Here is a 24,108-nt window from a genome sequence, read left to right as displayed (position 1 = left end):
ATTACTTTTAACATGGTCTCACTCCGCAGCTACCCAGCTCTTGCTTTATCTAAAAAGCTACGCACTTCAGGAACCTGCACTTAACCAGAGGTTTATTATGGGCAGTTTCCTCCAAAGCTTTGCTGGTTTTGTTTCCAGCCCTCCCTCCTCTCCCAAGAAGCAGTGAGCGCTCCACTGCCATAAAATCCACCAGCAAGAGGAAGAAAAGTGAGATTTTGGATCCAGTATTTCAGCACCCCTCACTTAACTGCCTTAGCTCCCCCACAAAGGTGTTAAGCCTGATATTAACCAAATCCAGCCAGCAGGCACAAGCAAGCAGAACACTCACCCCTCTGTCATAGCTGTCTGCTCGCTCCACCTTCCACGAGAGATTTTCAATTTCAGCTTCCAGCTGGGCCTGCTGGTATTCAAACTGCAAACAGCAAAACTAGAGTTAGCATCAAAAAATTAGCTTAGTGGAACACAGCTTTGTTCAACCTGCTACACTTGAGGAGAAAACAAACATGTTCTGCTAACAGCAGAGCTAGAAGAGCATGTTTGTGCCTCCTCCCTATCCATCTCTAGCTACACATGCCCTGCAGGAGGCTCCTGGTGCGAACATTCCCCAACCTGCATCACTCAAAATTAATCATATCAGTTCAGAAACACTTGAAGTGATACATATCTGCTAACTCAGGTTACTTTGTCAATAAGCAGGTCAGGAAATGCTCTTCTGAGCAGCTCTGCAGGCAGAATTGAGGGACTGTTAACCACTGCTGGGAGCAGTAACTTGTTCCAACAGCCAAGTCAAATAGAAAAGAAAATGTGGCCAAAGCCTGAGATACATGCTATGGGAAGAGATTGGAGAACAGGTTTTACTTGACTACTGAATCAAAGAATCAACACATTCAATGAATTCAGGACTGTTTTTGGACCTATCTGGCCTGTAGAAAGTTCAAGCTTGCAAGGAACTTGCAGTAAGATTCAAAGGCAAAGCTACATGCTGATTCCAGGCTGGAAAAACTATGCCCCAGCAGCAGTTCATGGGAAACATGGCCCACAGCACTGTGATAGTCCCACCAAGGAACAAACTCACATTTTTCAGCTTCAAAACTTCTTGGATAACGTGCTTATTAATTAAAATGCAGTGCTACCAAAGGAAGATAATGATTGAGCAGCAGATCAGTTTGAAGCAAAAAGAAAGATGCAAAGGCACACAATCTTGTCCTGTCCTTACCCCAAACTCAATATTCATATTTCAGACACACAAGCTCTGGACTGGGGATGCTTGGCTATTCATTCAGCCTAGCACGCCAGCAGACAAACTGTAAGTGGACAAAAAGAGCAAAATATCTTACCAGTTTCTTTCTGGGACCAGACTCCATGTAGTAGGCATATGGATATGTGTACTGCAGAGTGTAACGACACTGTTGAGATCCAGGGAAAAGAAAGAGAAAAGAAGTCTAAGACTTTGAAAGTCAGCACAGTTGCATAACCATTACAAAGATGCTACCTTCTGACAAGGATGCCTAGACACTTCATGGTGCAGCTTCCCATCATTGGTAGAATTCGCACAGTTACACTTTAACTCCTCAGAGGTCACTTCCAGGTATTTTTGCCTAGTTCATGGCCTGGACTAGAGGTACAGTTTCACATACCCATAATCCCCAAGTCCCCTTCCTCTCACTAGGTGCTGTGAAATTAGCATTCACATGCATAGATTCTCTTCGCTGCTAGCCACAGCTACCGACCTTTGCAAGTAGTTTTGCAGCATTTTGTAGGTATTGCCAGTCTATCCATGTTCCCAAGTTGTTCATAACTCTTTCCTGAATTTTCTCCTGGATTCGTTGGTATGTCTGTGCCTCCAGCTGCAAACTTTTATTGTGATTCTCCCACTATAAAGGGCGGGTAGAAGGGAAAAGAAAAAATGGTATGAGACCAGAATACTTTTGCTGTAAAATCACAAGCTCTAGCAAGCGGAAACTGAAGTGGGGCAGGAGTCCAGCAAGGCAAGACATGCTGTGGGAGAGAACAGCAAGGCAGCAGCTCCAACAGCAAGGAGTGGAAGCTGCATAGAACAGACTGACAGCAGGAAAGAGCAAGAAGTAAACCCAGCTCCTCAGAGTGGGAATGCCCTCTGTTCCCACAGAGACTTGTGTACAACAAGATAGATAGCAATGGTGATTTCTCTACTCAAACAATTTCTATAGAAAGGGCAAGAGTCGAAATTAACACCTAATGTGGGTTCAGTGAACTCCAACATCCACATGCACATTGTAAACATAGCCATGTCCCAAAGCCTGTTTGGTCTAGCAAGCCAAGAATGAACACATTTATTTTATCACAAGAGCTGGCTCACAGCATGAAAAAGAATAAATTCATTTTAATGGGGAAACAAGTGCACTGAAAAGCAGCAGCACTGTACTTCTATCACATTCTCCTCTAGAGATGCTGTTCTAGAAACACACTGTATGTCCAGGTGCTTTGGAACATCTGTGTGCCTACAAATTATGCAATCACATTTTTTAAAGTTGCACCCAGTGCTCTGGGTCCTTTAGGAAAACTTTGCTACAGTCAATGGAATTTGAACGTAACAGTTTATTCTTTGTCTCTATGAAGATATACTGCAAGTTCTGCAGTCCTGAAAGGAAATGATTGGAATAATATTTATCTACTGCAGCAGCACTCAGCCTGCAGGAAAACAGTATAAACAGTATAGTAGCACACGGGTAATAGCAATTTTCTCTAGCACGAGGAAACACAGGAACAAGTATGATTTGCTTTGGGGATGACGTTACTGGTTTGAACAGGACCCACAGGGCAGGACTTAGAGTAAGAAAGAACAGGGCCTGAAAATTCAGCACAGATTCTCTTTGGGCAGTTTCTTGCATGGAGATTGCTGGCAATGACCTTTGCACCAGGCAGGGAGCATTAAAAAGCTACAGCAGCTCTGGCCAAAGAGATGTCTCCTACCCTCTCAAAATAGAACAAGTACTTCTTAAGGGCCTCCCTGGCCTGTGCTTGCTGACTCTGGTTTACAATATCAGGATTCTCTTTGTACCGACTGCATTCGTAGTACTCGCTGCCATGAGTCTTCCAGTCTCCCAGACACATCCAGCAGAAGTCTGCAGAAAACAGTGAAAATCCACTATGATGCATAGAAAAAAAAACAACCCATAACTCTGAGAAAGAAAAGCTTCAGGAGACATAGCTCATCTGTTCTCATTATTTCTGCTAAGCCAAGAAACATACATTTTGTATCATCTTGCAAAATGGAACACAACAGTGAGCCAAAAATACCAGCCTGTCTGGAAGATTTTCATTGTGCAGCCTCCTGTGCAACTACAGAAAGTAAACCTTTAAGTGCTGTATTCTGTACACCAAGACCAGTGCACAGACCTTGTGCTCTGCACAGGCTGTCACTCCAGGTTAAAGAAGAGGCAGGCTGTTGTCTTATTTGTGAATTGCATCCACCCCACTGCTGGCATACGGCACCATGAGAATCTCTGGTTGAATAAAACATGAACAATCAAATCCAAGAGTGAATTAATTCATGCAAATAAAGTCTGCCTTCAGCTCTCTCCAAGAGAAAACTACCTGGATGACTTCAGATATCAGTGGTCAATGACACTTCAAGTTAGAAGCCACTGAACTGGGAAGAAAGTGGAGGAAAGAGAACAATAGCAAAACCCACATAACAGTTTCCTGATTTCAGAGCGAGGCTGTGAGTGTTTCGCTGGAAAGGAAAAAAGATGGAGATTAAGTTGCTAAAATAATAATCACTTTTGTGTCACTCATTTTAAGGGACTGAAATTGGCATTTCCAGAGTTCACCAGCCATCTTGAACGCTAGTCACCATGGTACCTTGGCACTTGCTTGCTCACTCTTGTCACAGAGCTCCATCAAATCACATCCAGTGCTGCTGAGGACCCCAAAGCAAAGGAAATGAGAGAGGACAGCAATCTTTAATCATCATCCAAATAAGGTTCTGATAATATAATATTTCCTAGCAGCACACTTAATATACAGGGCCTGAACACAAACTATTTTGCTTCAAGCCAACAGGAATTATTTCTGCCATGAAAAGATCTACAAAAGAACAGGCTGTTGTTTTAGAGAAGCACAAAATAGCCCAAAGACATTCTGGCTGCCCATTGCACAGGGGTGGACTAAGAAGTCAACTAGAGAAAGTTATGCAGAACAAATTCACAGCTCCTGCAGTTTAATCTTGGTTGGGTCTCAATTATTTCCAGCAGTGACCAGAAGGACCTAAGCTGATCTGAGGAGATAACTTAGACCTGCCAGTATCTCCAACTGATAATCAGCAGATTTACAAGGAAAACATTTGATATCCTCCTGTGGGATGTTTTCCACTCTCGGTATTATGGCAGAGATGGAGACTTTCCTATAGAATGGATGTCAGGGAGAAGGAATTAAACTAGCACCAAATCAGAACCTAATCAAAATCACAGCCACTGGGGGAAAAAAAACAGGCTATCACAGGTTTGTAATTTAATACCCTGTCCACACTTTATGAGGGGAAAAACATTGCAGTCAGTGTTCACAATTCATCTTCATAACACACAAAAAGAGAACATCTCTAAAACACATTGCTGAGAAAACTGTTTCCAAATTCTACTTACCATGCTTGCATTTGGAGCATTGCTGAAAGAGAAGACAGGAGGCACTGGTTAGTGGAAAGTGGAAAAAATTCCTGCTTAGAACAAGGAAGATCTGATGTGTTCAGGGAACTGCTCACCATGTGATTGCAGCCTCCATTCTTTTCAATACAGATATTGCACTTCGGACACTGGGGAAACAGAAGCATTTGTTAGACCCCAACTCTGTCTCCAGCAGACTTTCTGAGAATGACAATGTTTGCATGACAATTCTACCTGCGTTTATTTTTATATGCATGTATGAAAATATTTAGAAAGGAGGCAGAAAGATGCAAATATTACACAGTAGCACCAGACTGCTTGCTCAAGAAAACAAGTTTGCTGCTGTTACACCTTGTAAAACTAAAATCTCACCGAGTTACCAATTAGCAGTTGATCAGACACATAAATGAATCCACATATGACAGTAGCTTCCACAGCTACTTAAACTACAAGATAACCAGCTCTGTATCCTGCCACTACCAGATGACAACTAGCAAAGGAGAATCTGTAGGACCACAGTGAGAGCTGCACACTTATTGGCTCCAGCAGTGGTCCTCTGATGCTCTCAAGTGTTGAGTTCAGAACATTGTTCTGGTTGCAAAAGTACAAAGAAAGAAGTGAGTTTTATTGCTTCTTAAATTTCAATGACAGGCAAGATGTATGCTGAATATAAAAGAGCCTTATATATACAAAGATGCATAGCAGAACAACTGCCATCACATGCTGACACCCCTCTAAGAAAATAATAATACTCAGGATATCTAGTCTAAGTATTCACTTTCCTAGCACAACTGAAGCTGGTGCCTAATTAGCACTGTCACTGTTACTATTTGTTTACAGTAAAAACAAATGCCAGTCAACTAAGAACTGTTTTGAAGCAGGGACACAAAATCCTCCAAAAGACATTAAAAACCCCAGCCTGCAAACAGCTAATTAAGGAGAAATACATCTGTGACCTTTAAAGATATTTCTACAGATAGAGTATGCAATATGTAATTGTTTCTTTTTCCCAGGCTTAAATGTACCAGAAGTACTTCAACATACAATTTATTGAATTCATCCACCCTCTTTTGTTGTTACTGCCAAATCAGGACCTTATCTCCCTCACCTTCCTCCACACAGACATTGAGACTTGAGCACCACTAGGGTTCACTAACAGCGCTTACTTCACCCTCTCCCTCCATTTGAAATGCACCTTTGCTGTCTATTTCCAAGCAGTCACAATTCTGCCTTTTGCCCGTGGGAGGGCAGCACAACTGGTTTCCAAAGACACTCATGCAAGACCTGGAACAAGGACCAAGACCACCATCCTGTCCTTACTGAAGGAGGGCAGATGGACAGTCTGCATTCCCAGTGCATTCAGTTATAACACAGTCCCCAAAGAGCTGTGAGAATTTACAGCCTGTGAAAATGCCAAACATATAAAGAACTGTATCCTGCTCCCCAGGTAGGACTAGAGAACGAGAAGAGACATGCAGGTACTTGTCCTTACATCTTTAGTGTGAGCGCTGATGTAGTTGGCTGTTTCGGAGTCATCTGCACATTTGGTGAGCCATTTCCGGATGGTAGCACAGTCTGTGGGTGCGTGGTACATCTGCCGACACTTAAAGCTTAACAGGAAAAAAACAACAACAACATTATATATCCATTTCCACAGAAATAACTCAAGAATTGAGGTATTTCTGATGACCAAAATCAGAGGCAGAGTGAGGGCAAGGGATGCCAATGGATTAATGTATTAGCAGAATGAAAAATGAAGGCTGAGCACTGCATAGTGAGAGCTCCAATAAACCACCATTCTCATGTGCAGAAACCAGCATCAGGATGAATGAAGTGTCCTTCTCTGACATAAAGGTCACTCTGACCAAGGACACTTGAAAGCCAACCAGGAACAGTAGTGCTGTTATTTAGTCAAAATTTATTCTCACATCAGTCTCAAAATACACCAGATACTCTGGTGTTAAATACCTGTAAAAAGCCTAAAACAACCAGACCAGCAAATAACTTAAAGGTCTCTGCATCCATTATCAGAACCTTTACCACTCAGTCTGGCTTTACCCAAGTTTGTAACCTAACCAACAAAGGACAAAAGAAGATTTTTAACTCCTTCATTACTCAAGATCAGTGTTCCCTGATTGTCATAACACCCAACTCCCAAGGAGTTTTGGGAGCAAGGGGAAGGCTGACCACCTGCAGAAGTCAGACACTACGTGTCCAGTTACTCAAGTTAACTCAAGTTACAAACAATTTTAGCAAAGCATTTGAGATGCTTTCACACACTGAACCTATTGGCAAGCAAACGGAGTAGCTCTGAGGACAGCAATTTCCCCATGATCTTTAACCTTTTCTGTTTCTTACCAGAAGACCTCATTGCAACGATTGCACTGCACTCGCCGGGCTTTTGGCTCCTGTACCTGTATGACCATAGGGCAATCTGCACCAGGGCACAGCTGCAGCTGGTAATGGCTCTGTGAACACACCAAGGTGGTAAAATCAGCAAAGGGTGCAGAAGAGAATTATCTTTTCAAGTCTAACTACCCTATCCATAAAAACACACAAGACAGTGTTTTCTTATTGGAAAAGGTATTGAAAACTGCTACCGAATCTTGGCTAACAGCACAGCCAAACCTTTCCCACATTAAAAAAGATGGTATTAGCTACTTACAGCTCATCACAACAGGGAGTTCAAATGGAGGCCTATAGACCACGTAAGCACAGCAACACACGTGGCTGTGAGCCCATGATGACACTGAACACTTTTACTCTATTTGAGCTCTTTTCCCATGCTTATTTTATAACCTAGAATGTACTCAGCTGCTTTTCTGTGGTGGCTGTTTCCTTCTACATATTGAAGAGAGATGACACCATTCTTTCATACTTGTTTCTTTTAGCTCTCAGTCACCAGAATACTTCCTACAAATGTAATCTTATCTGTCTGCCTTAATTTCAATAAATCTCAAATGAAATATTAAGCAAACCAATCCATTTGGGTTTCACTGTGGTGAAAGACTAATTTGTCAGAAGCTAAAATATCTACCTAAGAGCAAGGAGGACATCAAAACTCAGATCAAAGTTTGAGATTCTCAGCTGAAACACTCTGAGAATTCTACTTCAGGAAAAGAGTCAAGAACCAGCCATCAAGTTCCTGGGTGACCTTACAGAAGAATTTACTTTGGCAACCTGCTAGAGCATTTCATCAGTGAGGCTGCCCTACAGAAGCGGTCACATCATGCTTATGAAGGACGATTTTATTGTAGCCACTGCATCTCTAATCAGAGATGCAAGACACTTCAAACAAGATTTCTGCAAGTCATTGATGAATTGATCCAGGGTATTTTAAATCTGAAAGACAGTACCTCCACATAGTCCCTGAAGAGGTAGCGCCTGTATTTGTCTTTCAGCTCTTCACTAGGCAGCAATGGAAAAACAAAGTCTTCGGGTGTGCGAAGTAGGCAGTCCTGAGCCATGCAGGAGACCCCTGAGAAAGGAAGGCAACAACTCAGCACAGTGCAATGTATACTAAATAGCAGACACAGAGATAGCATTCAACAGTTTCCTAGGTGCCATCTGTTGTTGTAGCAAGAGGGACACAACTGTGGAACAGATCAATTGAATGTATCAGGGCTGCTGAAAAGCTGAAGCCCAACTGTCTTCACTGAAAGATGATAGGGCACAAATGTATTCAGGAGCTGTAAGTGTTTCAACCAGGATTCAACTGCATGTTACTGTCATACCAGCAAGAATGACAGGCCAGGAGAAGCCCAAACCGGCTCCGGCAACCACTGGCTTCTGCTCAACACAAACGGAACAGGTGTTTGTATCCACAGGAATTTCCAGGGCAACAAAACAAGGCATCACAGAGGTACAATCTCTAACTTGTTACAGTCATACTCTTGAGATCACAAGGGGGAGAAGAGCAGCAAACAGATCTATAGAACTGCAGGTTTTGTTAGGCAGGAGTAGGGCTTTTCAGATGGTATGCCAACACCAACTAGGGATTCAGGTAAGACAGCTAAATTTATCACAAATATCCATTCCATGCTCCATTTTCTCATTACTGAGATATTTTAGAACAATTCAGACCATTACCTGCAGAGCAACCAAGATGTCAAACACAGACCCACTACCAAACCTGCCTTGAACTTACCAACTCCGACACCATCCTTGACAAGCACTGTACAATGCTGCTCCCAGCAGCTGCGACAGAACTGGTGCTGACAAGCCAGAGAAAGCAAGTTCTCCTTCCGGACAAACTGCATGCACACTGCGCAGTGATGGGAGGAATGTACCATTGCCTGGGAGAGATAAATCAGCATTACAGGGAAAGCAAGTGCAGCTCTGAGTATTCTCACCTCATCCACAGTTACTTGCAGCACTTTCACTGTGACAACAGTCTCAGACGAGCTCCAAGACAAAACAGGTTCCTAAGTGACTGGTGTGCTGCACTGTCCCAACAGTCAGCCCTTCTCATGAACCTCTTCAAGCTCATGGAGCACAACAGATGAGCAGTTGCTGAATAGCTCCTGTCTTTCATCCTAGTGCTACCCAAAATTCACCTTTGTTTTTTCTAGTTCTGTCATCTTCCTTGTTTGAAAAACGAGTAAATACATCATTGTGTGCATCCTTTTCATTCAGTCCTTCCTTGAATTTACTGGGATTTGTTGTTAGCTGGGTTGGACTCAGTAGCTGTTCCACAGGCCTGGGAGAGAAGTAATAGCTGGAAGCAGGCTTAGCAATGTCTTTCTACTTGACTATAATTTTGGGTATCATATTTGAGACACCAATAAAGGCATTGCATGTATAAAGAAAAGGTTGTTTATGGAAAGTTCAGGGATTTTCTTGTATCACTTAACTTCTGCCTATGCTACATTTGGCAGAATAGGCTCCATCCCTTCAGCTGAAAAAGATGTGAGGGATTGTTTCAAGTCGCACTCAATCTTACTACTCTTTCACTGGGAAGCTGTCTGGTCTCTCTGTGGGTAGTGCAGAACTAACTCCTGAACAAGAGATACAGCCTCTCACACATTTTGGCTCACCCTTGGGACCTGAAAGACTGTCTAGCACGGCATTATCAAAAGTGAGGTTCTACAATGCTGTTTGCAGGAGTTTGAGCTTTTATTTCCCCTTTCACAGAGAAATCATCCAATCGCTTTTCATCTAGTTAAACCTGTGTTACCCTTTGAGAAGCTAGTGAGACAGCAGTGAGCTTGCATGAGTAGCTCTCCGTGCCAGGGATGCAGCAGCATCAGCACCCACCCAGCCACATGAGCAGTAAAGCTTGTTTTGTGGCATGTCCACATGAAAAGGAAATAGAGCAACTTTGCTCTAAGCAGACCAAAACAGGATTCCTCAAGTTGGCAACTGTGTTGATTGGCCAGATCAACTGCTCAGGTGCAAGCACACTACTTCAAAACTTTGAAAGCTGTCTCTCTGAGCTTACCATGATAGTTTCTCTATCTATACAGGCCAGATACCCCGTAATAAGCAGGCACCCCAAAGAACTCCCCAGAAATATCAGCATTCTGCATTAGGAGCTGAACCACAGAGCAGCTTGCCATAGCACATACAGACAGATCTTAATATATATATATATTATATATAAGAGAATTTTCCTATCTAAAGGAAAAAAAAAAGTATTCAAGGAACCCACAGCCCCAGCTGAAAAAGGCAAACCTTGGTTCAAGTATTGCTACTGCTTGGCTCAGCCAGAACACCACAGGGAGATTTGGCCCAAGCAGAGCAGTACCCTTTAAAAAGTCAACCCCACACAGATTTAGGGTGTAGGACCTTGAGTTTGCAGAGAGTTAACATGGGACAGACCCATCAGTAATGCAGACCTCCAATGAGGTGGGTGAGAGGTTTCTCTGCCAAGGGGAACAGACCGAAGTAGTTAGCATACTTACATGTTTGGATGAGTTGGGCTGAACTCGTGCTTCTACTAGCAACTGGGCAGCATTAGACTTGTGCCTGAAAAGACAATTAAAGGAATGATCAAATCCATTTCTGAATATATTTTGCGCTGTTCCATTACCATGATAACGTGCTTTAGTGAGGCTCCTGCCTGTCTCCTATTCCTTTGTAAAATCAAGTTACCCTTCATAGGTCTCACTTTATAGTTATATATATAGCTATATAGTCTGCTATATAGCTAAATATTTACTTTATGACAGATTATCACCTTTTAGGTATATGAAGCTGTCAGCAGCCTTAAACACATCCTACTGTTTGTGACTGCTATCACAGAGCAACCTCCAGTAAAGAAACCACCAGCAAATTCAAGGATACAAAGCTGCATCAGAGGTATGACTAGGCTGTAATTTGATAATGCTGCTTCATACCAAGACAGAAGTTTGAAGACCAGATCAACGGGAGAACAACTTGCAAAGTCACTGTTGCAGAGGTAAGCCCTACCCTGTACTTTCTCCTGTCTAAATCCTGTTAGTGAACCTGCAGAATCACCCTGACTGCTGTGCAGGAATCTCACTCTCCACACTCCCTGGAGAAAAGCTCTCACATGATGCATACAAACGAACAAGTCAGTTACCAGAGATGCTGCAACAACATCCATACATAAGATGCATTTCCCATATGTTGTCTGGATGAAGTTGGTGGCTAGCGGGGCCAAAAATGGCACAGCAGAATGAGTCAGCCTGATGTGCTCTCTATTTTCAGACAATGTTCAGCTCTGAGCCAGTACTTTCAAGGAGGGGCTGCCAGACAGCAGTGCCTCCTGACACACTTCCCGTGTATATCTGGGCAGAGTCTGAACTCTCCTTTTGAAATCAGCTGAAGGATTTCACTGCGGTGTGACGCTGCCCAAGCAACAAAGGGGCTGAACTCAACAGTTCTCTCACAGCACCTGCTGCTGCTCTCCAAATGCTATTCAGCTTGGGAAAAAACATCACGTTCAGAAGGAACAAAAACCTCAAAGCAAATGCATTAATAAATTGTACATTCAGTGCTGCTTTATGATTTACAGATCATATGTTCAAAACAGACCATACGTTATCTCTGTATCTTCTAAATAAATATAGCAGCACTCTCAGTCTGCTAGCTCGTTGTTTAAGCTCAGCACATCAGCGGGTTTCCAGCCTGTCAATAATTCCTTGGACTGAAAGACGTTTGCTGACAGCACCCCCTCCTTATTTACAAATTCTCTGCAGGCAGTACAGCCTCAGAAAACAGCATTCCTCCTCTGCTCCCTGCCATGCCCGTGTGTCCTGCTTTCAGGTTCAAAGACACTTGTCAAAATACACTACGGGACACCCTAAGCATTCTTGCAGAGAGAGGGAAAGGCGCAAAGCACAGAATAAATAAGGTTACTTACCTTTCCAGAATCTCTGAGATTTGCCAGTGGAAACTAACTAACACAAGCTTTGCAACAGCGTGTGATACCTAAGTGAAAAAACAAAAAGTGAAGCATATTTTGAGGACAAACTTTTGCTTAAGGCCGCAATTTTCATATAAGACTAATGAATTGTGCAGACAGCAAAATAGCGATACTCCATTCCCATTAAACCACTAGATGTAGTTTTTACAGCCAGTGCACCAAGTTGGAACGAGGCATGGATGTACCCAAAGTAACTGCTGACACACTTCACCACAACAGCACCACAAGAAAGGAATCAAGGATGAACTGAACAGCTGCTGGGAGTCCAACACACAGCCCTTGGCTGCAGCCCCCCCTCGATGGGACCAGGCGGGCTGGGATCAGGTCCTCGCTCAGCGCAGTGCAGCTGACACCGCTCAGAGCTGGAGAAGCAGCAACAAACTGCAAGCATGCATATGCTGTGATGGCAGCGGGTAGGGAAAAAAAGTTCTCTCTCTCTCTCTCTCTCTCTATTTTTTTCCCCCCAAACTTTCATTATAGAAAAAGTCATTATACACCAGAATGGACTAGGAAGATGGAAATATCCTCTGGTAGGGACTATTTCCATGCCAACTGGCTTACATTACGTGGGCTCCTGGTAAGCATTAGCACAGACTGTGCCAGCCAGAAGCACCTGAGCATTCTAAAATACTGCAACACAACATAAGAAATCATGTTACAAGGGTGAAAGTGAACAAGCTCCTCTTTGGTTCTATCTATTAGTTTACTTCAGAAGAAAATTGGCCTTTGGACCCCTTGTGCCTCAGTGACCCTCATGGAGCTCTGCCTCCCCTGCTCCAAGAAAAGCTGTCATCACAGCATCCATCTGCTGCACATACAGAAAACATCACTTCTGTCCCAGCTGCAGGAAGAGATCTTTGTTTGCTTGTTTTGACAAGCTGTCAGTCCCAATCACCAGCTGAGAAGCCATAAGCCATCTTGAATCCCACTGCAGGTGAATCATGGAATCTTGACAGGTTGGTAACAGCCACACAATGACTCCTGCACAGCCCTGGAAGGAAAACAAGCTGTGCTTGCTCCTACAAAACAGGCTCTGCTCACCTACTACAAGATATCCATTACCCTTCTAAAACCAACCCATCGAAGAGGTGCAGTTTCACAGCACAGCACAACTGACCTATCTATTCCTGCCATCAGATACGGCCCCGACCCTGCACTGGCACCTGTCAATGTCAGAAGGTTGGAGGGGGAGCGTCCTGAGGAGACAGCTGGGTGCTGCTGTGAGGAGAGCAGGGCAGCCGGGCACCTTTCTGCAGCCAGCAGGCTAGCTCTGCTCAGTGGAAAGCATCAGCAATGTGGTCTCCACAGGACTGGCTTCCTGCAAATGCAGACCACATGCTAATGAATCACTCCCCAATAGTATCTGAATGACTTCCCAGTAGCAGTAAGAACAACCATCCTGACAAAAGCAAACAAACAAATAAGAACACCAGACTTTAATGGGAAGTTCATCTGTAACACATGGAAATGAGTATTTTTCAGTTGCATTTTCACAGCCTGAGGTACACCATCACAACTGCATGAACAATGTACAGAGCTGTTTGTTCCCAGACAATGTGGTAATTAACAAGTTCTTCTGAGAATGAGAAATTATAAATACAAACACTAACATTCGCTCCTTACATCTAACAAACTAGCCTAACAGTGAAATGTTTTTGAATCAAACTGCTCAGCGAGACAAAGAAATAATATTCTAGAAGGATGCCAGGTTAACAGATCCAGAGGCAGTCTATCTCTGAAGAAATTCTAAATCAAGAGCAAGGATTCTGCAAAGCTATTTCTCTTTGTTCAGAGAAGCCCTATAACAAAGAAATTCCCTTCTGACCCTGCCTGTGAACCCAACTCCTCCCAGCAGCCAAAGTCTGCTTCCCAACCGTGCATTCGTTTGTTCTTAGTCAGGGACAAAGAATAAAGCTTCTGTGACCACTCCAAATTTGCTCTACATACAAGCCCTGACCAGACCAGCTGTAATGCTCATTTTATTGCTTGCATCATAAAAGTACGCAAGAACAAAAGCCATGTTAGTGATGCAAGTCCAGTTTCACAAAAGCCCCCAAGCACAGGATTTTGGTGCTTTCTCCCTGAAGCACAGGAGACCTTGCAAACAGTAAGTCCCAGAGCATGTTTGGCATGGAAGGACTTGTTCTTGCACACTGAAGACAGATGGAAGAGGAACAGGTAACGTATGAGGCTGGGCTCTGCCTGCTGATTACAGCAGGTGGAGTCTCACCACAAGACAGCCTATATCCTGCTCACCAACAAAGCTGATAATTCAGACTGCAGATGTGTGGAAATACTGAAGAAAACAAGCATAAGAAAAGTAGTTTTTTTAACAGTAAAGCATTTCCTGGACAGTCAGAAGGTTTATACAGTGAAAGACCTCGAACTTATAAAGCATTTCAGATAGAGCTGTGATCCCCTATCAGCAGCTGGGGGAGAGTGTTATGTGTATGAGAGTTTTAGCATTATCCAAGAACAGTAATGCCTCATCTCAGACACAAAACAAACTGAAAAAGTTACCTCTGAAAAACTCACTTTGTTTACACCTCTCTGCTCTCTTTTCAGAAGGCACAAGAAAGCCATGGGACGGCGCACTCAGTGTTCTACTGGCAGCAGGCCATTACAGAGAAGCACATCTATGGACCCCAGTGTAGAAAGCAATGCATTCTAGATGCTGCGCTTCTGGTTTAGCTTTTGTTGGCAACAGCAGAACTGTGGCAGTGCTTCTACATAACTTCATAACTTGAAATCAGATGATAATCCTGTTGTTTTTATTTTGAATCATCTATCATATAACCTTTTACATTCGCAAAGAACTTCAAGATCATCAAGCCCCATCACTGCCCCATGTCCCCCAGTACCGCATCCATGTGGCTCTTAAGCACCTCCTGCCATGAGGACTCCACCACCGCCCTGGGCAGCATGTTTCAATGCTTGACCACAGTCTCCAAGAAGAAAGATTATCCTTCCTTTACTCAGCATTTGCTCATTTTCTCACTATTACAGAGACCAACCTGATGGCACATCAGCTCAGACAGAAACCAAACTTGGAGAAAATTCAAAGAAAAATTTGAGACCAGGCTTCTTTCCCTGCATCCAGAGTGGGCAGAAATTTGAAACTGAGGCTGGCTGGGCAGCACATCATCCAATTTCACCTTCCAAGAGGAACGTGGTCACTTCAGAAACCTTTTCCGCAGTGTCAGGAACGATAGGAAGAGTGCCAAGAGGAAGCTGCTCTGCCTTAAAAGGAAGTCTTCCAGTTATAAAAGAAGTCAGAAAAACTTACGTTGTGCTGGATAAAATTAGAAAGCAGAACAAAGAAGAAACATCATCCCATTAAACACGTCCATTTGGTTTTTTTGAAGTAGAGAATAGTGATTTTTCTGTCTCGAGAACAACCTCCCGGGGTCTGTACTCTCCAAGATAAGCACAATTCTCACGCTTCGGAAGTATGAGAAACAGCGCAGCTCTCTTGGACAAGACAAGATCAAAAGGATTTGCAAAGAAGCTCTGCAGGTACCTTGCTGGGTCTGGAAAGCACAAGGACAGCTATGCCTCAACGTGCTTCCCTGATAAGCTGTTATTTGAAGAGCTGGAGTTTCATCTCCCTACAGAAGAAAAGCTTTTCAACCACGTCATTTTGACAGCCGCTCATTCAGACAGAAATGTTTCCTAAAAGCTAAAAAAACACCATCTTTTGTAGAGCTTATATTCTACAGAGGTGGCTCATGCATATTGATGTAGCATGCATATCTCATGAGCTCATTTCACTTTTCTCCAAGAAGTGGCCTATTTTTTAAATTTTTTTTTTATTTTTGGAAGCCTGTTTCAATCCACACTTTTGCAGAACTTGGGTATCAGGAACCCTAAAACAAAACATCCTCACATGATTCTCATAGAGAGTCAGATCAGAACGAGTTGGTGGTACGATAAGCTGCTGGAGCTGACACCCCCTGGCTTTGCATCAAGCTGACAGTTCATGTTAAACCAAGGCTGCACTGAAATGCCTGGCCATGATGAACACTTCCCTGGCACAAAGAAATGCTATTTCTATTTCTCATGCTCCCCACTGCCAAAGGTTTTTATACAAATACAGCTAAGCAAATAGGATTAATCTTGAGAAGCATTTCTTCTAATCCAGAAATAGAGTTTTCCGTTAGGTCTACAAGAAAAGGAAGAAATTATGAAAATGTTAAGTTGCATCAGAACTTCTAAAAACACACTCAAGTCTTTAGGAAAGCAAGAACAGAGCAAGAGCTTCTGAAATCGTCGCTGTTGGTGAGCTGTGATGGGAAAAATAGAGGAGACTCAACTGAGCTGACAGGGAGCAGAACAGTAACACCTCAGAAAGAATCGACTTTGAATGGAGTGTTGTTGGAGAAAAGAATACCTTCACACACAGTTCACTTAATGATACTGAAGTAAAGGAAGTGACCCACAAAATGGAAAAGAAATACTATTTGGCACTTGTACCTCACGTGGAAAGGAGATCCAACTCCGTCCATGCCCAGCTGGAAAAAACTGTTTGACTACCCTGTTTTTATTGGAGGATTTCTCATAAAACTGCAGAACTATTAGGAATCAAGAAGAAACAAAAAGAGCCAACCAAAAAGCTTTATTTTAGACCACATTTTCATCTTTGTTTTATCCATTGCTGTTTTAAGCAGGCTTCCAATGCGCAATCCTGGCAGGAAAGTCTCAAGGCTGCAGGGCTTGGGCTGCCACGGCCACCAGCTGCTGTAAGCACTAGACGTGCTCAAAGGCTTGTTGCAAAGTCCCTTCTAACCACCACAAGTTTCTGGCATTAGAATGCTGTTTTCAAAACAGAACTCAAATTGATACACAGGAAAAAAGACCAAGTTACAACAAAACAATCAGATGCCCTGCCCAAAGATTTACGTGTTCAGTCATGGTTAAAAAACACGAGAAAAAGTCATTTCTCTTTAAATATCATTCACAGCATTGCTTAGAATTTGTCTGACGTTTTGGTCCCTCTGCTGACAGGCAGGCTGCACTGGTGAAAGAGATGCAATTTGGAGACCCTGGCAGGTCCCTATACACAGCAACGCATCAGCCCTGCTTCACTCGCCCTCAGGCGCACACAGACCTGGTGTCAGCCCACAACACTAGAGTCATATTTAGGAGGCAGAGAGCAGTTTGGGAATGAGAAACACCACCAGTGTTATTGCAGAAGACTCACACCGCTGTCAGTGCACGACATACTGAAGAGAGGAGATCTCAGGTTAAACTCCAAGTCCTGCTCCACAATTACACATGGCTCTAATCCATCTGTTCTCCTATGGAGGACAGTGAGAATTTCAGCTGCCAGCAAGCAGGATCAGCAGGACTCAGCTAGGAAATCTCCACATACGTATTTCTCAAGCTGTTAGGCTATTCTTCCTGAGGAGATTCAGAAGTAAATTAAAGATTTAAGCAAGACAGCATGCCAGAAGGCATTATTACAAAATAGCTACGAGATTTCTTTGAAAGATTTAGAGTGAAGGAAATGTAGCAAGAAAGCTGTAAGACTGCACATGCAGTTCAGATTGACACAAGACTCCCAGCTGCACTCACTGCAGTCTTTCTTTCCAGGCAAAGCCCCAGCGATGTGCCACACTGCGCACCCACCTTGGCCCTTGTTTGGGGGCTTTCCAGCAAAATACAGGAGGGGTGGAAAATCCTTCCTGGCCACTGAGAGGATGCACAAGTAATAAATAACCTGAATCCACACAAGCTTGAGCAGTAGCCGAGGGCATGGCCCATGGGGCAGCTAACTCAAGCTGTAACGTGCTGGTGTGTGCACACAGACAAGGCAGCACACATGTGGTGAGAACACAGAGGGGTAACTGGAGTAAGCCTGCTTGGACTCCAGGTAACACAGTCCTCTATGGACTAATCCTAGCTTCCAAGGGCATTTCTTTTCTTTTGCTATACGATGAAGAAGAGGAACATCTGCTTTGTGAAATGTTTCACAGTACACAAACTGGCTCACTTCGACTGTGCCATCTATAATAGCCACAGCACACAGATTTGGCAATGAACTGAGCTGCATTGTGCCACTCCTTGCAATCATGTTGTCCAGCTGTAAGATTGCAACATGAAGTAATTACTGAAAGGTTGTTTAGCCATACTTAGTGACTCAAGCCTTGCCTCTGCCTCCCACCAAGATCAGACTCACTAGCAGCTGTGTGGAGCTTTCCGGCTCCCTGCAGCGCCATGCAGGCTGTAAGACACACTTTAGGTGTGAATCACAAAGAAACATGAGGGCTATAATCACCCTCCATGTTTGTGGCTCATTTTTCCAACCAAGTTGAGAATTTCAGCACTTCTGGGCAACAGGGAACAAAACTAATTTCTCTCCTCAAAGGACTGCATGAAGTATTGACAGCTCCAGGCCCTCCAGCACCCTTATCTTGCCAACCAGAAGCCTAAGGAAGCTTACTGTGCTTGGGAGTAAAAATAAAGTCCACACTGAGGACAGTTACCAACATCTTCACAACCTCTTGAAGTTCACTACATCATTAAAAGACAGGCATTGTGAATCTGACCGCTAATATCACAGCTTTCCAACAGCAGAACTTCCAGGATCTTTCTGGGCGCAGAAAGTGGTACAGAAGACAGAAACACTTCTCAGCCATGTGTTCCCCAGGGTTAACACCCCACACCACTCTCTCTCGATATCAAAACACAGAATACAGTACAGGCAGAAACCCAGCTAATCTAGGCCTTACCAGTGGTGCCTTACCACTCAGATGTAGCATGTTATCATTGCCACACAGCACCCCGTGGCTTTTGTGGAGAAGTCACATGTGACTGTCTGGATCTATCACAATATTTAATACTGCCTAATTTTTCTACTTGTATATATTAATATTTATCAATTTTGGTCAACCCCACATATCCTTAGGTTCTTATGGGCATTAACCAAACATGTATTTTCTGTTCCTATGAGCACATATCTGAATATCTCAGCTTTAATACATCTCATGTACTTAGGTACGGCTTAGTCTCTTGTGATTGCCATTTTACAATGCATATCAAGTTCCATTAAGTCATTATGGTGTCAAAAACGACAACTACGCAACATCACAGGCTGTCTCAGATGAGCACCTTGCACAACACACACGGTTCTGGTTGGCACCATGACACGGGGAGGCAGAAATTACTCATCTGACATCTTGCTCTTCGCAGACTTTTTGCAATCACATCACACAGGCATTCGGAGAGAGCCAGCTCCTCTGGGTAGAGCTGCTCGTACTGGCTGCCAATCTGCATGCACATGACTCTGGCTCTGCTAAAGATGGTATTTGAGAGGGATGGCTGCCAGCATTCACCAAGCAGCTCTACAAACTGACTGCTCAGCGTCAGCACAATCTGAGCGCGTGGAAGAGTTTGAAAGGGCTGTGTTTTTATGAGCAAATGCTAATTTGGTTGTATTAAAAGTGTACAACATCAATAAGTGAGCAAGAACATGCGGAAAGGCAAGTTTAATGCTGAAAGATCAGCAGTGATAACACAGATTAGTAGATCCAGTGCTGTGTCATGACATGGAATACTTTCTCCTATCTATCAATTTTATTCTTCAGAGGACAGGGTCCAGACAAATGCCCCACAAGTGTTTATTCTGAGAATCAAGGGAAATAAGCTTTTTGCTGTCTCACAAACATTAACAGATTATCCACACTAATTAACTGAAAATGCCAAGTTCTTCAGTTTTGCAATTCTTCCAATTTAGTGGAAAGACAACTACAGCATCAACTGCTTGCAAAACAACATGACTCTTTCATTTCAGTGTGCAAAGGTATCTTAGCCTCCTTGTGACGGACACTCAGCTTCTAAAAGCTCCTGAAGTCAAAGTAACATTTTTTTTTCCTTATAAACTGTAGTAATTGCATTATCTGGTGGTTTAGATGACCACTGTGAAGAAGCTGGTAGAAAAAAACAACCAGATTCATTTCATCATCAAAACAGAGAAACCACTGCCAGTTATCTGGAACATCACAGAAATTCCCGGCTCTCAGCAGCGCCAGGGAGTGTCATTCACCAACAAAAACAATGTGACATCATCACACACTTATCTGCTCGCCAGCAATGGGGTCAACTTTGTTTGTACAACAGTTGAGTATCGTATCATTTGTGTGCATCTTCTGATTCTGCCACTCTAGAACCCATAATCCCTTCATGTGGAAGTGACACAGTTGTCCTGAAAACAAGATCACTACTATCCAAAGCTAAGTTTTATTTTTTGAAAGATATTTCTTAAAAAGGACTGCTACGAATTCCTTTGCTGCTCTGCAGGCAGTAGGTGCTGCTCTGCTTTCAAAAGTGATGTCCTTAACAGGTGCTGACTGTTGGATTAACTGACCTTGTGGGGAACTGACACAGGCCTTCCTGCTTTCATTCACAGGCTTCTGATCAGAGAATCAGTTTTGGATCATATTAGTTTGAGATTTCAAGCATGGCTCAGCCAATACCCTACTCTAACTTACTCCGGTTATTAATTGAATCCCCCACAAACAGATCTGATTCAACAGCACTCCCCAAGGAGAGAACATTTACCCTCTTTCCCTTAGAAAGCGAGGACCCACTCACAGCTCTCCCTAAAATGAGTCTAAGAAGAAACTGTTAAACACATGCAGAGTATTCACAATTGGCCTGCCAATGCCGTGGATGTTCAACAGTCTGTTTAGCTTCATTAGAAACAAGAACACATACGATGTGTGTTCTGCTATAACACACAAGAAATGAAGAAAAGGCAGTCAAGAAGGTTTCCAAGGAAGAACGCCCTTTAGCTCTATGCTTTAAGAAAGCAAGAGTTTGACAGAGCCAACTTATAACAGCTGAATAAAGAAATATAAAAAATTCTGAGGGTTAATGAGCAGAGTAAATGAAATATTTCTTATACAGTTACTAGCTAATAACTGTAGAGATTGCATGTATGAGGGTATGAAGCTCTGAGTACCTGCTTTTGGTCTTAGAGCACAGACAAAATGCCATGGAAGAAAGACACAAGTGCCTTCAATTTAACCTTCAGAAGATGAATCATCTAATAGCAGTATATAACAGCTGAACATTCAAGCACAGCTTTGAGCTCATTCATGGTATTCATTTGTTTCTTTGCTTTAGGGAATTGTGTTAGTCTAAACATTTCTTGGGATAACACATTATCCCAGTTCCATGAAACAAATTGCCTTCTGCACTGTTCCTCCAGAAAAGTCTTTAATTTACCTTTTTCTTTCCCTGTCAGGGGTGAAAACTCTGTCATAGGTACAAGCTAATGCTGAAAAGCAGTACATAACCACTAGATGATATGCGACCCTGGAAACAAAAGGAGACAAAATCACCACAGTGAAGTATGGTGCTCCAGAGGAACAATCACAAATACACAAAAAATCCCCAAGGTATTATGAATGATGGCATTCAAAAAGAAAGTTTTTAATACTCAAGAAAAAAGAAAAAGTTAATATAGTACTGACTTTATGCTTCACCATTAAGAAAATAATGATAACAAATTGGTTTTATTCCATCCAATTTCCTTCTCTTCTATGCTTGCTAATGTAACCCAAATTGTCTCCCCCCAGATTATTTAAGAACACTAACAAAATCACAGGTTTCCTTAGGAAAGAGCAGGGATGGAAGAAATGGTTGCTCAAGTATTGTAAGAAAGGATGTCAGGAAACCAAGAGCACATGCTGCCAATACACAGCAGATTTCCAAGTTAAGAAGTGTGCAATTCTTGCACCACCATTGCTAGAAAATGGTGTTAACGTGGCACTTATAGAGCTAAAGTAGCTTACAACACCAGTTCTCCAGTTTCCTACTCAGATTTATTTTTACCTTCTCATGCAGAAACAAAACGCATAACACTTCATTTTTAAGGAAATATGCATGCATACTCTTCATGTAAAAGGAATCTAAAACGGGCTCAGAAGAGACAGGTTTGGGACCAGAATCAGTCTAGCAGGTTAGCATTATCTATCTGGTAAACTATAAGCTTTGCTGTTCTAATATCATTGACACCTCCAGAATTCCTGGGGGAAGGGAAAGGAAAAAAAAAAGATTTTAACATTTTACTAAGTATTGCTTTTGTTACTTTAATTCACAAGGAACAAGATGGCAGGCGTCGTCCTTCTGAAGGGTGCTTCACCTGAAGGCAAACAGTAAGAAGGAACAGGAAAGCATTTCTAAATCATATATTGCTAAGAACCAAGAGCAACTGGCAGCTGGCTCAGAAGTACTGACCAGCTACTCACATTTATTCTTTTCTTTTGCCTCCCAACCTGCAGGGAACAGCCAGCATTCAGAGCTTGAAATGCACATTCTGAAGAAATCAGTCAAGAGTTTGACAGCTAAGAAAGAGTAAAATATCTCTTTATAGACAGACTGTAGGCTTTAGTCTTCAAGCTTCGTGTTTGCGCTATTTCTGTATGAATCAGGTATGCAGTTAAGAGTCAAGATCTTTCTCTCTCTGATCAACATAGGTTCAGATCTAATTAATGGAAATCAAAATTCATCCCAGATGGTTTCCATGTGTTACAGTTACCTCTGTCCTGCTTTCAGGAATTGCTCTAGAGAACAGTCACTTCTAGACCTGCTTCAAGGTCGGCACATTGCTAATTTCAGCCAAGTGCTGCCATCTTGCAGCTTAGGAAAACCAGCTTTCCCCTGACCAGTGCTGGGACCAAAACACACTGACATGGCAGAGAGAACTGCCTCCTACTACTGGTATACACTAGAGTCACCACTTGCACAAAGAGATGAAAAACTTCACAGAGTCTTCCTGAGCATAATACCATGGAGCTGACTTGGAGTGAGTTTCTTCTGCGATGAATTAGTCACTACAAGAGCTGGCAAGTTCATTGTACTTTAATTGCTTGTCACTGCAAAGTTAGGGTTAACACCTGACATGACAGCTAATCTCTCTTCTTTGAAAGTCTATGATTATTCTCTCAGAACCAACAAAGTAAGGTGTTTTTGTTAGAATTACAGAGTTTTAGCACATCTTCCTATCTGTCAGTTAGCGTCTCAAACACAGCTGAACCAATTTGTACCATCTATGACTTGTTTCTTTTCTACACATTCTCTTTGTACGGATGCAATGCAACGAGTTTTAACTCAGAATGCACATAAAGCTCAGCTCTGAAAAAAAAAATGTTTAAGTGTCATAAGAAAAAACATACAGTTGAGAGATTTTCAGGCCCAAGAACCCGTATGCAGCAACTGTAAACCTTTGAGTCACTTCTGAACAAGGGACACAGAAACATCCTCCAAGCTCCCCAAAACAGTAACATAGCCACAGCTTTTATGTCAAACTGTGTGTCTGGCATTTGCCTTTTCAATCACAGACTTACTTCTCCACTGCATGAATGCAGAAACCTTTCCTCACCTTTAACGTGGCAGCCAAGCTGGCCATGTGTTCATTCAGAGTGCTCTCCGACTCCTTGTAAGTCAGGCAGGTGAACTGATATTCCTCTGGATCAAAGGCATCTGCTCCCTGCTGCTCCACGTCGTTAGCTACCCCATCATAATAATCCTCAATATCCCCTGGATCCTCATCCTCTTCCTCCTCCTCGCAATTAGGGTCATAATCCTCTTCATTGCTGTCAGAGCCCTGGCTGTTCATGTCCACGGACATCTTAATGCCCTGTCAAACCGCAGACCAGGAAAGCAATTGCAGCGTCTTGTTTTCCTCCACACTTTATCGTTCTTTTGATTTCATCTGAGCTCTGTCTCCTAAGGAGGGAAAAACAATTTTTTTCTGTTGCCTAAGAAATAAGAAGAGGCCATGTCAACATCATACAGGTGACCCAACAGACAGGAAAAGAGCAACCCAAGACCAAAGACTTTGCTGCACAGGTCACTGGTTTGGATCTACTGCAACAACTCATGTACTTGTAAGGCCAGGGCTGCTCTGACAGGTGATGTAGTAACACCCTCTCTGAGGTTTTAGACACAGCTGCATTGCCATCCATGCATTGCCGTCCCACGATTTCATCATTTGGAAAGGGGCTCCATAACCTTCACCACATACCTTTTCAGAAACACATCTAGATTTACAACAGTAGGTTTTTACCAACA

The 24,108-nt window shown here is 42.9% G+C and overlaps 1 protein-coding gene across 1 annotated transcript in view; it reads right to left on the bottom strand.

Moving 5' to 3' along the window:
* ARIH2 (ariadne RBR E3 ubiquitin protein ligase 2) overlaps positions 1 to 24,108 on the bottom strand; it is a 31,301-nt gene that overhangs the window by 3,740 nt on the left and 3,453 nt on the right. Inside the window, exons 2-14 of the mRNA XM_072346999.1 lie at positions 23,417 to 23,763; positions 11,968 to 12,035; positions 10,544 to 10,607; positions 8,788 to 8,935; positions 7,997 to 8,118; positions 6,999 to 7,108; positions 6,133 to 6,250; positions 4,739 to 4,789; positions 4,623 to 4,644; positions 2,953 to 3,104; positions 1,731 to 1,874; positions 1,338 to 1,406; positions 329 to 412 (exon numbers count right to left, since the gene is read on the bottom strand). Of these exons, the coding sequence (XP_072203100.1) occupies positions 329 to 412; positions 1,338 to 1,406; positions 1,731 to 1,874; positions 2,953 to 3,104; positions 4,623 to 4,644; positions 4,739 to 4,789; positions 6,133 to 6,250; positions 6,999 to 7,108; positions 7,997 to 8,118; positions 8,788 to 8,935; positions 10,544 to 10,607; positions 11,968 to 12,035; positions 23,417 to 23,665 (1,401 nt within the window). The 5' untranslated portion in view covers positions 23,666 to 23,763. The remainder of the gene's footprint in view (positions 1 to 328; positions 413 to 1,337; positions 1,407 to 1,730; positions 1,875 to 2,952; positions 3,105 to 4,622; positions 4,645 to 4,738; positions 4,790 to 6,132; positions 6,251 to 6,998; positions 7,109 to 7,996; positions 8,119 to 8,787; positions 8,936 to 10,543; positions 10,608 to 11,967; positions 12,036 to 23,416; positions 23,764 to 24,108) is intronic.

This window comes from Excalfactoria chinensis, chromosome 12 (genome assembly GCF_039878825.1).
Source record: "Excalfactoria chinensis isolate bCotChi1 chromosome 12, bCotChi1.hap2, whole genome shotgun sequence".
Lineage (NCBI taxonomy): Eukaryota > Metazoa > Chordata > Aves > Galliformes > Phasianidae > Excalfactoria > Excalfactoria chinensis.
This window is presented reverse-complemented; position numbering and strand designations above follow the sequence as displayed.